We start from the raw sequence: 13,464 nt of genomic DNA, 5'->3' as shown, positions 1-13,464 counted from the left end.
CTCACACACTCTCTCTCTCACTCTCACACACTCTCTCTCTCTCACTCTCTCTCTCTCTCTCACTCTCACACTCTCTCTCTCTCTCTCTCTCTCGCACTGTCCTCTGCTGAAGCTCAGGTGTTGCTATATAATTTATAAATGGCTGTGGTAGGTGGGATTTAAATGGAGATATTGTGGCATCAGTAGACGGACATGCACACGAGTTTCAGGGCCAAATTGATGAGGCAGATTTATGACTCCTGCTGGCCACAACAAATTAAGTTGACAGTGATGTATGATTTTTGGGGGTTGGGCAGGGCAGTGTCACACTGCTCTGATGGACCACCCACCCCAGCGGTGGCCCACTACTCCCAGTCCTTCTCGTTAGGCGTTCCTATCAGGCAGACCCCCTCCAGCAGACCTGCATAATGAAATTCTTTCTACTGATTTGTGATTTCCTCCCCCCTGTTATCTTTTTTACATGTATCTGCATCTTCTTTCCCCTGTTTCCACAGACTCATCCTGCAGCCAGCAAACTGCCCCTGAAGGACAGCTTCACATTTGATGACTACAGGTCAGTGTATGCGTGACTTGTATATATTTGTGTTGCCAAATTTTAGTTTGATACAATCATTTTTCAGGACCTTTTGACCCTTCCTCACACTTTCAAAGGGCTGTTTAAAGTTGTGTAAAGTGGTGTCAGGATTCAGCACTTAGGCATTTAGCTGTAATGCTAAGGGGTGTTGTACGAATTATTTTGGTGTAGTACAGCCTAGCTCTTATTTTTTTCAGTTTTCAGATCTGTGGGGACACTACATTGCTGAGGTCTTGAAACACAGTTACATTGTCTAAAAAGAATAGGACTGATTGTTCAGATTGTAGCAGTTGGGTTAGTCAAACAGAGAATATGAAAAACAGTTAAAGCTTGGCCCAAACGCTACGTAAAGGTTTTATTTATTTGGATGTCCATGAGACACAGATGAAGTTAACTTGTGTAAAGCTAAAATTAGATGTGTAGGATTGGCTGTAGCTGCAGGCTCTGTGATTGGTTGATTATCTGTGACAGGTGGGCCGTGTCATCAGTGATGACCCGTCAGAACCAGATCCCCACTGAGGACGGTAGCAGAGTCACTCTGGCCCTCATCCCCCTCTGGGACATGTGTAACCATACCAACGGACTGGTAAAGCCTTGATCTCATGTTCTGAATGCCAAAAACTTCTTATTCCGATAAATGTTTACATGTATTTCCTAAGTACTAATTAGCTGGGGATTTATTAACTGTGTATCTGCAGATTACCACTGGATATAACCTGGAGGATGATCGCTGTGAATGTGTGGCACTACAAGATTACAAAGAGAATGAACAGGTTAAGAGATGTTCAATATCTATACAATTGTGTTGGCTGTCATGTTTCTTTCTTTTACACACATACACAAACTTATCAGTCCTATTGATGTCAGCAGTAAACAGATGCAAGACGGGTAAATATAAGTTTGGAAGAAAAAGAGTGGGAGACACTCATGCAGAGCCTCTTTGCTTCGCTGCTATGACATAAAAAAAAAAATAGTTCAAAATTTCAATCTAAACAACAATTTTATCAGTCAAAATTTATGTTAAGAGGATTGAAAAATAGGTCCCAATGTTTCCCCTAGAAAGTTTTTCAGGCAAAAGGATTGTGCTCGCACACACACAAAAAGTTTGGCTATTTATTTCTTATGCAGCACATTGAGTGGGTAAATTCCACGCAAGACTCAAGTAAAAGAAAGCGAATGTTAATAAGATGTATTTATAAATAATTTCTCCTGTATGTCTCACTGGAGGCCTCAACTAAAGCCCTCTGGGATGTTCCTCTTCTAACAGGCTGTTTATGCTGATGGCATATACAATAAAATATTCCTGCCGGTCTTGCCAGTTACTAAAGACAATGTTTAAACTTGCTATTTTCATAAATATTGCTTTTTAAAAAAACTGAATCATAATAAAAATAAGTTTAACACTTTTCTATTTAAATGTTCTTTTTATCAATATAATTTATTTTTTGCTTCTGTGTGGACTGTCCTTCCTGCAGGGTTGTGTGAAGCTGTGACCATGTAACCGCTGTGTAACGATCAGAAAAGACAGTTTGATTTTTTTCTGGTTTACTTATTTATTTTTTATATATTTTATTTATTTTCGCTAACGTCGCTCCCTCTCTTCATTTACGCTCTCACTGAGCTGGGGGGGGGCACCAATTAAATGGTGCATTTTTAATTTTTTTTTGTCCTTTCGGCTCATCCCGTGAGTTCAGGGTCGCCGCAGTGGATCATTGTCCGCATGTTGATTTTGGCACAGTCGGATGCCCTTCCTGACGCAACCCTCCCCGATTTCTGGACCAGCACTGCACAGCTGGGGATGGGAATGGGCTGTTAGGGGATCAGTGTCTTGACCAGAGACACTTCGTCATTTAAGGACAGCAAATTAAACTGCCTTTAGTAAGCAAGCAAAGTCTGTCTCTCTGCAACGACTGGTTCTCATTCTTCAAGTAGAAAAGGGCATGAAGTGGGTGTAGGACAGGCAGTGAAATTTAGGCACATTAACAAGAACGGCTCTCGGATCCCTTCGTACCTACCCAAGTGACATAAACGTAACATCAGTAAATATAAAAAAAACATTTTTGCCTGTTGTGTAAGCATGGTGGGCGCCATGCTTGTACCAATGTCTATAGCCTATGAACATATTTGGCTCATTCAGATTTGAGACACGCTCAATTCCCGCTTGACCTTGCAAATTCTAAGTGCTAGTTTTTAATTATGCAATACGGTAACATTTATTAAATGTTGTCTTCTACCTGTAGATCTACATCTTTTACGGCACAAGATCCAATAGTGAGTTTGTCATCCACAACGGCTTCTTCTTCCAAGACAACAGCCATGACCGAGTGAAGATCAAGTTGGGCGTCAGCAAGAGTGAACGCCTCTACGCCATGAAGGCTGAAGTGCTGGCACGAGCTGGCATCCCTGCGTATGTCCACTTGATCTTTATGTTACAGATTATTAGTAAAAACTGTGTCAAATCAACATACAGACATTGATCCGCTCTCTCTCTCTCTATCTATCTATCTATCTATCTATCTCTCTATCTATCTATCTATCTATCTATCTATCTATCTATCTATCTATCTATCTATCTATCTATCTATCTATCTATCTATCTATCTATCTATCTATCTATCTATCTATCTATCTATCTATCTATCTATCTATCTATCTATCTATCTATCTATCTATCTATCTATCTATCTATCTATCTATCTATCTATCTATCTATCTATCTAATTTTTTTTTTTTTTTATAAATAACATATAGTGCCACACAGAATCAGGCATGTTGTGAACCAGATGTATCAGTGCTAAAACATTGCAGATTGAATGCTTATCCTTTGCTTAACACAATATCAGCTCTCATATGTGACTGAATCTGCAGCTTAGGCCTGAAGCTTTTTGCTCTGAAGCCCTTAATATGAGTCAAGGAGAGTTCCAGGCTGATGAGTAACTCCATGTAACCCTCATATAGCCTCGATGCACTTGTGTCTACCAACAGTAGATTTTTCAACCAATTAGGACCCCCCTTTGGCATAATTGAAACACATAATATAAATGTTGCAGCAGGTCTCTTTTCTTTTTTTGTCCTCACTCCCCACTAAGTATCAATTTACCATCCACGCCAACACTTTCATCACCAAGAAGCTTAATCATTTTATCATTAGCCTCTTAATTTTATGCAGCATTCTCTGCTCGGCATTTTAAATCAGGCTCCTTTTAATCTCTTATTGATGACAGTCTAAATCTCAACAGTGGAAATTAAATGAAACAATCCCCGTTGTTGCCGGGGTGCTCTATTAAACTGACAGATATGCTCGTAGATCATGTTCAAAGGAAACAGCTTCACATTCAGTTGGGCTTTGCTGAGATGTTGAGCGGCTGCTATCATCACACTTCTTTCTCTTCTTGCCTCAACTGCATTTTTCTCTGATAAGTGGAAATAAGTGAGCCCTTTTCACTCTTCATTTGCAAATACAGTCTTTTCCAAAAGTATTGGAACAGCAAAGGCAAATAAGTTTTAAGATCTGAACATTAATAAGACTAAAGTTTATAATTTTAGCTTATATTTCCAGGTATTTACATTGATAGATATATTAAACAGCATAGAACATAGCACCAAATTGGGCAGTGTGAAATTTTACTCTCTGAAGTCCTTGTTGGCAGTGAGTTTTGGATCGTTGTCATGCTGCACGATGAACCTCCTCCCAGTTAGTGTATTTCTCTGTAAATTTGTAGAGTACACCTCATAATTGTACCTCACAGTTATATCTTCAATAAAGATTAGTGAGCCTGTTCTAAAAGCAGCGATACAAGCCAAAGCCATAATGCTACCTATTGTAGATGAGATTATATAGTTTGGATCATCAGATGATCTTTTTACTGCTCCACACCTTAGCCTTACTGTCTCTTTGACAAAGTTTTGGGCTCATCAATCCATAAAATGTTTGTGGCTTTGTGACGGTCTGGTTGTTACTGTTGATCTTGTTTGGTCCTTACCTTCACCCCTGCTCTGTGAAGGTTGCTGGTCAACAACTGTCAACATTGTCAACAACTAAAACGCCAGTCAATTTTAATACTTTTGCTAATTTAAAATTTGGATGAACTGATACAAAAGGTACTATGTTCGATGTTGTTCATTATATCTAGATGTTAAAACCAGGAAAAAGAAATTCTGAACACTCATCTCATATACATCATTTGATGTCAAATCCAAATTTCGCCAGTGTAGAGCAAAGCGAAATGAATTGGCTTGGTCTTTCCAGTATTTTTGTAGGTATCCTGGTGGCTCAATGCTAGAACATTGGGTGGGGATGCAGAAGATTTTGTTTCAGTATTTTTGTAGGGGACTGTATGTACAGAAAATAGGTCTTTTTTCTTCGAATACATCTTTAATACTCCCTGCACAGCCTTTTCTACAAGGAGTTAACTTCTTTGAGCTGGATGCTCTGCTGCAGAAGAAACGGACAGTGGGATAATTTAATAGGATGAGTGGGAAGAAGACTGTAATGCATTTGTGTGGTGTAATAATGTCGACCCATCACCACATCGATCACTTTGCTCAAGCAAGGGGAAAATATTGTCCTCTCTAAAATTAGCTCAGTGTGTAATGTTATGATGTGAAGCATGTTCTGCTGATCCTGATGCTGGTCACCCCTCTATTCTAGGTTTTATGATGCCTTGCTGGCTTTCACTGCAACACTAATATTATGTTTAGAGAGACACCAGAAAATCCAGAATTAGATCTGAATCAGTTTTTTTATTTTTCTTGCCAAATCCTGGATAATGTAATAACTACATACAGTTTTGTGCTGTTGTATTTTCAGGTCCTGTGTCTTTGCACTGCACTGTAATGAACCACCCATTTCAGCTCAGCTCTTAGCCTTCCTCAGAGTCTTCTGCATGACCGAGGGTAAGACACTGACAGACACACACATTAACACATACAAATTGAAATAACAGCCACAGGTGGAGCTGTGGAGCTGTGGAGCTTTCGATCCTTAGCCCTGGTTGCACACTCTTAAAACCAAGCACATTCCTCTGAGACTGTCGTCAAGTGGCTGCTTCCTCTGCACAACAGCAGAGGAGAAGTGACGGAGAGAGACAAAGCAAGACCTGTCCGTTTTCGAACTGCTTAATTGATCAAGGCAGACCACCAGATGTGTGGAAGGAACGATCCACTGGGGGGCTCTGCAATATTCATCGGCATGTATGGCGATTGGCGCCGGTGTCATAAATCCCCAGCCACACAAGGCCACAACCTCCTCTGTCACATGACTCATCTTCACAACCCTGCTTGATATATTATTCACTTTTTGTGCTGCATGTTAATTTTTCAAATAGCCCCAATGCCGATGTGTGTGTGTGTGTGTGTGTGTGCGCTCTAGGGGAGGATATTATCCCTTTCAATGCGTGTGTGTGTGTATGTGTGTCAACATTTCTTAACAGATGTGACATGATGAAATAGTGTGCTCACACTAGCAGGGTGCTGAACTTCCTCTCTTTCATCTTCTCATGTAACCAAGCCATGTTAAAGTCCTTGGATTAGAGGCAGCAGGAATAAAGACTGTGACCTTTTCACACATTTTGACAGAAGTTTAAACATTGAACTTCACAAGAAATATGTTCATGATTTAACCAGACAGAATTGAAAAGTCAACATTGGTTGGCTAGTAGCTTTTGACAGGCAAGAACATGATTAAGAAACCGGTATTATGCTCCTGGTCCAGGGGAAACCTAGAAAGAGGTAGCAGTCATTAAAGTGAAGATGATATGTTGCTTTGGCCACTGTTCATCCCGTCAAATATGAAAACTAGTGGGTCATGTGGGGCGTAGTGAACAAGGTGCCTCCTTAGTGGAACTCACTTACCCACAAACAAAACTGTGATTGAGTTTGGCCATTTCTTGAAATAGTCATGTAACCAAAACTGGCATATTTACGTTTCAACAAAACGGACCCATTTGGGGTTTAGATCTAGTACTTGGGACCCATTATGATCTTTGAAACAAGTGTATAAAAAATAATTCTTCGTGTGTTTTATTAATTTAATAATACTAGCTGCCTTTCTATGGAAATGCACATCTCACAAACTAATTACTTTTTGTAGCCCACTTCACTTTAATGGTGCTGTTGAAGGGGCTTTGGCTTTGTTTGAAGAGAAGCTAACATTTAGTTTCATTTCAGAGGAACTGAAGGACTACCTACTTGGAGATCATGCCATCAACAAGATCTTCACCCTGGGCAACAGTGAGTTCCCTGTGAGCTGGGAAAACGAGATCAAATTGTGGACTTTCCTGGAGACCCGAGCTGCTCTGCTACTCAAGACCTACAAGACCACCTCAGAGGTTTGTCAGCTGGACTTAACTTAAAAAATTGGGTTTCTAATTGCAGCTTAGTTGTAGGGCAGTCTGGGTCCTTTACGACTCAAAGGAACAAATTTGTGTGACTCTAGCAAGACGTGTTTTCATCTGTTCTGAAAGGCTAAAATAAAGGCCTTGATTGCAGTATTGTTCAATCCAGAAAGCCTAACAAAGTGCATGACACCACCCCCTGAGTAAAAAGTCTGAAAAAAGGTCATTTGGGTGCTGTTGGAAGATCTAATTTGATCTAATCTAGTTCTTAAGGGTTTTTTTATGCTTCTTGTGAAAGACTGCAAGTAAGCTCATCTCAAAATGTGCCCACACAGCAACATTCAATATGTCTACGTTCGTGCTTCTTCCACGTTATTATTCTCTAAAACTATAGTCACCGCAAGCGACCGGTCTACAGGCAGTTTTGGAGAAAGGCAGGAAAGGCACCAGACTGGGTTTCAGTTGCTTTCAACCAATGAGCCAGTGAGCAACAAATAACTGTTCTGCGTTTGTGCATCTGCAAACCACAGAGCTTTGAGAGGCACATGCTTGGCCCAAGGCTTGTTCACAAGTGTGTGATTGCGGATGTTTGTTGGGATACACTGGTAAGAGTTCCACAGGCTTTTACAAGAAGCATGCAGCAGCCCTTCAGAATTGTACTTTAGTGTGAAGTGGATTTTTTGTTACTTCTTTTTTGCCTACTTTTTACAATCTTTTGTCATCTTTCTCTTCATTTTCTGCCTTATGTCTGCTGGACTGGTCTTCTCCAGGAAGATCGCTCCATGCTGGAAAAACCCGATCTCTCTCTTCACTCTCGTGTAGCCATCCAGCTCCGACTGGCCGAGAAGCAGATCCTCGAGAAGGCATGGGCCAGCGGAAGGGCCAAACGTCTAAACTTTCAGAAAAAACTGGAGGAGGGAGCTCCGTTGCCTCGCTACGAAGAAAGCGATATCGCTTTGCTGGAGAATACAAACACAGACGCAAAGCTTCCTATTATCCTGCACAAGCTGGAGGAAGTGGAGGAGGATGGCCAGGCAATCCAGATGGAGGAGCACAGTCTCCTCCTGAATGGAGAGAAGGTGATGTATGGCATAGGTATGGAGGCCAATAAAGAGCCAGTGCAGGATGAGACTCAAGAGAAGGTCTGCAAAGATGCCAATTTACCTTCAGACTCCATTGGAAATTTAAAGGCGAAGGGCCAAAGGGATGTGGCCGACCAAAGTGCCAGTCAAACTGAAGAAATTCCCAAAGAGAATAGTGAATAAATATATTCCACTTACTACCACAGCCCATGCTATTTATTTTTTTTGTGTCTCTTAAAAGGACTCAGAAATATAGAAGCTGGAAAAAAAATTGATTGTTGCAGATTGTTTTGGACAGTATGTTCATCCAGTGTGGCTTTTCTTAGTTGTCTGCTGCTGAACTCGCTCATAATGCAGCCAGTGTGTCCCTCAGCCTTCTACACAGAACAAGTTTGAATTACAATTAGGCTTTGGTTTCAGTTTTTATGTTTCAAACAGCTTCATTATAAATGTACAAAGGAAGCAGATGGTGGTTGAGACTAGACCTGGTCTCTGCAGATAGGTAGGTGAGTAGAAAAAAAAAAAAAGGTTTTAGGTGAATGTTATTTCCACAAAGCCAAATCTCTGTAATCCTGTGAATTGGTTGGTTTATTACTGCAGTTTGTCTTTGTATGTGTCCAGTATGTTTGGAGTTGACAATCATATTCCCTAGAGCATTTAGGGGTGTGCTGCTAAGTCCATCACTGCCCTTTTGTCTTTACGGAATCGTGAAATGCTTTTGTTTTCTCATTGATGAATAAGATTTTTACTATCAAACTGTACATTTTCAGTCATTACAAATTATCATCCCTAATTAAGAAACAAAAGATTTAGTTTGTTTTGTTTATTTTATTCTGTATTTTAAAAGCATCATTCTGAACATAGTTGTTTTTTTTTTCTTGTTCTGTCTCTGGATGTCTCTTAAGAGTGAGTGAGTGCCAAAGTGATCACTTGTTGAAAGCCATATAGATCACTGAGAACTCTATTGGGGTGGGCTCAGATGTTTGTGACAGTTTAAAGCTTTTCGTTCAGCCGCTCTAAGACAAGGGAATTTCAACATGACACACTGTATAAAATACAATGAAGCTCTCTCTTACCACCTTTACTTAGAGTTTGCTCTAGAGGTGCCCCCCTGAAAGTGGGAGTCTGAATGTTGAAGACAAAAGTTTGGCTATAATTTTTAGTAATTATAGCATTGTAGAATTTGTGGTGACAGCTACTTCCATTCACCGAACTCACTTATCTGGTAGTTTAAATAAATGAAGGGCACGATCATCACCTGAAATGTCTGTTAACTCAGCCATGACACTGTAGAGCTACTTCTGCTTCAGCTCTACTAGTTACACAGGGACACGATTTGTAGTGTAGTTCACATTTACATTAACGTACATGACGGATATAGGTATGAAAAAATAGTGAGTTCATTTTCCATTGTTCTTCACATTTCACTGTCCTCATAAACACAGTTGTTGGTTTTAGATTCAGTTTTTTAATTGAGTCCCACCTGAGTGGACACATCAACTTCAAGTACTGTACTGGTCGACTGATTATCCTGATTCTTATGCAACCCTTCAGATGCAGACTGTTGTGTCGCATCACATCGCCTTCATCTGTGCCAAAAGGGGCACTTGAACACATAGCAAGACTTCAGCCAATGGAAGCCAGAAATGAAAAAAGACAGAACTGCAGATATACAAACGCTAAAGAATTTAAATTGGTAAAGAAGTCGCCTCACCAACGGCCCAACTGAAAGCTTGGTGTGACACAGCCTTTAACAGGGCAAGGCCTGTGATTTTCTATTTTCTTGCTCTGTGCCTGGTTCTGGCAGTATCCAGAGATATCTGTTGTATCCCAGTGTTTTTTTTGTTATTTGCTGTAGTGTCTCAGATTGTTGAGCATTGACTAAAGTTTCCCCACCAGTCCCCTATAACTCTGTTTGGGTGATGTCAAAGAACTCCTGTTCACAGCTAGAGCGACACAGCGACAACAGCGAACTAGAGCGTGTGGTTCTCAGTCTATAAGGAATAAGGAGAATGATCTTTTAGATGTTTATTATCCCATATGTCTTCACATGAAGACAGAGATATGGGTGAAAACCTCGGTAAATGCTTGTACGTGTGCCCCTACTTTATTATTTGCCAAGTGACAAATATATGTGAGTACATATATGAAGCTCTGAAAACATTAGTGTCTTTCTGACCCTTCATAATGAGGTAGGCTAAAGTGAAAATGGTAAGTTAAAAAAAAACAAAAAAAAAAACTGCTGCTTGTTTTAGCTGTGACACACTTTGTTGGCTTGAACATTAAAGTTTCTGTAGCTTCGTCTGCTTTGAAATTAGCCCTGCAGTAGTAATGTTCATAATTAGAAACCAGTTCAGAGGATGCCAGTTTTAAATGTCTTTTAACCGCTTTCAATTTTGATGTAAGTTAAATTGAAACCACCTATAACACAATACAGTTTCAATATATCCTTAAAGGAATAGTTCAACATTTGGATAAAATGATTCACCGTACTCTTAAGAGACAGGTTAACTAATCTAAGTCTCATGACTGTGGTGGGTAGAGAGATGGAGTCAAAGACCTGGAGCTCTATATAAAGTTTATTACTGCATCTGCCATCACCTGTTGAAGCTCAGTGAACTTAAAATTGCTATAAATTTATCTAAGTTGCAAATTGTATCGCATTTATTCATTTTGGATGCATATACAAGAAACCAGTCCAAGCCTTGAAAAGATTCAGTTTAAGGACAGCACCAAATATTTCAAACTATCCTGTACAATCGAGTTCTTGATTGTTTACCAGGTTATCATAACACCAACATCAAACTGCATGTCTAGCAACCATAGTAGTGAAGACAATGAACAGAGGAAAAAAATGGGTCAAGTTTATTTTTGGGAAGAGATTGGGATGGATGAATGAGTCAAAGAGTCACGCCGTGTGTTTTTATCCTTGATCATTCGGAAGCATTAATGTGTGTTTCATCAATATAGCCATTCCAGCAATGGTAGTTAAGGTGCTCATTCAACAGACATCTGCTTTGATAGGAGCATCTCTTTAAACAGGACCCCTGTGGGTCATCTAAGAGGGTTGGGGACAAACAGCCATTATGAACATTTCAGTTTGGAGGACGTCTTTTCATTGGGAAAACCAAAGCCACGTGCTTTGGGCTTTTTTTTGTAAGATGTTTTTATTTTTATTTTTGATGAATAGGTAACCGATCAAATTAATGACCTCGGCTTTGTCACAAGCAGATAACAGATAATCAAAATGTGGATGTTTATTTTAACTACATGCTCTAAAGTCAAAGATTTCCAGGTGTCCACGCTTTGGCCTAAATTGATTTTTGTTTAAAGAACTAATTGTTGGATTAGATTAGTAAGATGATGAATGCTACAGATTTGACTGTTTACAGATACTTAACACCCATGTGTGAACCTTGGCTTTGGCTTGGCAATCGATCGCTCTGCCACAAGATGGAGATTTTTTGTGTGTGTCACTCTTCCCCCTAAGGCTTTAGCACTTTTCTGTCACAGATCTGTAGTTTTACCAACTGATAACATTATGTTTGTTTGCTCCTTTTCTAAACATCTTTGTACTTGTACCTGTGTGTGTGCGTGTGTGTGCGTGTGCGCACCTAGCTTTACTACAGTCCTGGGTGCAGATGTTGCTGTCCAGCAGACTTCTCACCGTCTCACTGTAAAAAGAGACATACACTAAAGACAAACCCTAGCGTTGAAGCTTGTCCTGAACAGTCACAGATTAAACATCATCTTTTCCCAGCACACATGCGTCGTGTGGTTCTTTAAACATCTCTCTCTCTCTCTACAGTAGGTCACCATCCGCCTTTTCTTCTCTTTTCTGCTTGTTGGGGGTGAAAAAGGTTTATTTCATGTATTCCCCCCCTTTGCCCCCTGGCCCTATTACAAATTTATAAAAGAAACATTATCTTGAATCATTTAATTCGGGGCAATTAAATTTTGAAATGTCCCATTCATAATTCATTGATGTCTAAGATAAAACCCCTTTCATCCTTGAATATATTATTATAATGGGCACTGGGTTGGGCAGTAGAGAGCAACGCATGTCCAGTATTGTTAGTACTTGCTGCGTCAGTGCTTGGAGCAGGCCTGGGACCAGCACTCCCATCTAATCCTGCTCTATGAATTATAAACTGCCATACATATTAATATACAATCCACCTCGCTGTGGGACGGCACAATTGTTGTGCAAGAGTTTACTGGTACCACACTGATGATAGGGAGCAGGTCAGGTTGACGTTAAATCATTAGCATTACATGAGAGAACAGGGGTGAATGTAAAAATGTTTGTGCGTGTGTGTGTGTGTGTGTGCGCGCGTAGGGGGAGGCAAAATTCTTAGTTATGTATGTGATCATTCTGACGATGAACAATTTTAAGGCAAATAAACAGTTGGGGAGCCGTGAAAATCCAGCCTTGCAAGGACAATCTGACTTGTTGCGACATTTTTTCGTTGAATCACCTTTAAATGAAAAAAATAAAAAAGTATATTTAAGGGGATTTCAGATGTTTTGTAGAATAATAGTAAAACTTTATAATGAGAGTGATTGTTTTCAGCCTGTTGTGCTGAAAGTACCACGGCAGCAGGTACCTACCACCTTGTCACTCTGGCAAAGTGGTGGCACCTGGGGTAACCAATCACATCTTAGGGGTCCCCTGTACCCCTCATCTCTCTGCACCCACACCTGGGAGAGCCAAAGAGTAACTGAAGGTGATGGACACATTGATATTATGCTCTCTGTAACCAAATTCTGCTGAGGTCAGTGTGAAGGAAAAAAAAAAAAAAAAAAAAAGGAATCCAATCCAAATAATAACATCCAAACTACCAAGTATTAATATATAGCATAGAAGATGGATGTTTTTTAACTTGTTTATTATTTTTAAATAATATATGGTGATAAAATGCAGCCTGATATAGAGTCTAGTAATGCAGATACATATTGTTGAAACATATACGTTATATATTTTGCTATGATATCCCAAAAATTTAGGAAAAGGAAAATTAATGCTATATTTTCACATAGTGTAATGTGATTTTCTGAGGTAACTGACCCAGTTTTCCAGCTATCACAATAAGGTCACAATGTCAAAGCATGTCTGAAATGACCTGAAAGACCTGGTTGTAAAGTTGGTGAACTGCCAGCCTTGGCAGGAAATAGTCAGTTTTAATCAGAAGCTTTTGAAAATCTCATCTTCTAGTCTCATCTTTGTCTGGAACCAGGTGCTTCTCAAAATGTCTTGTGGGCTTTTCATGGTATGCAGTGGTCAGCACCAAATGTTCCCAGTGCCCAGACCTACACTGTCTAGCAAACTTTGAAAAGGTTCAAGTTACACAACACTGCATTTGCTTTTTATTAGTTGTCTTTATTTTTTATAACTCTGTGCTTTTTTTTTTTTTTAAATCTTGACTTTTCTCTCTTCATCCTCGCCTTCTTTTCTCTCTTTGTAAAGCACTTT

At 39.8% G+C, this 13,464-nt stretch overlaps 1 protein-coding gene across 2 annotated transcripts in view; it reads left to right on the top strand.

The window, feature by feature from the left end:
• setd3 (SET domain containing 3, actin histidine methyltransferase) overlaps positions 1-11,753 on the top strand; it is a 29,013-nt gene extending 17,260 nt beyond the window's left edge. For both annotated transcript variants that reach the window (XM_067479378.1, XM_067479379.1), the window contains exons 7-13: positions 495-553; positions 1,046-1,160; positions 1,273-1,347; positions 2,815-2,981; positions 5,385-5,470; positions 6,743-6,903; positions 7,680-11,753. In XM_067479378.1, the coding sequence (XP_067335479.1) occupies positions 495-553; positions 1,046-1,160; positions 1,273-1,347; positions 2,815-2,981; positions 5,385-5,470; positions 6,743-6,903; positions 7,680-8,174 (1,158 nt within the window). In that variant the 3' untranslated portion in view covers positions 8,175-11,753. The remainder of the gene's footprint in view (positions 1-494; positions 554-1,045; positions 1,161-1,272; positions 1,348-2,814; positions 2,982-5,384; positions 5,471-6,742; positions 6,904-7,679) is intronic.
• Positions 11,754-13,464: the final 1,711 nt, after the last annotated feature.

This window comes from Channa argus, chromosome 16 (assembly GCF_033026475.1).
Source record: "Channa argus isolate prfri chromosome 16, Channa argus male v1.0, whole genome shotgun sequence".
Lineage (NCBI taxonomy): Eukaryota > Metazoa > Chordata > Actinopteri > Anabantiformes > Channidae > Channa > Channa argus.
Note: the sequence above shows the minus strand (reverse complement) of the source record. Positions and strands in the feature narration are given on the sequence as shown.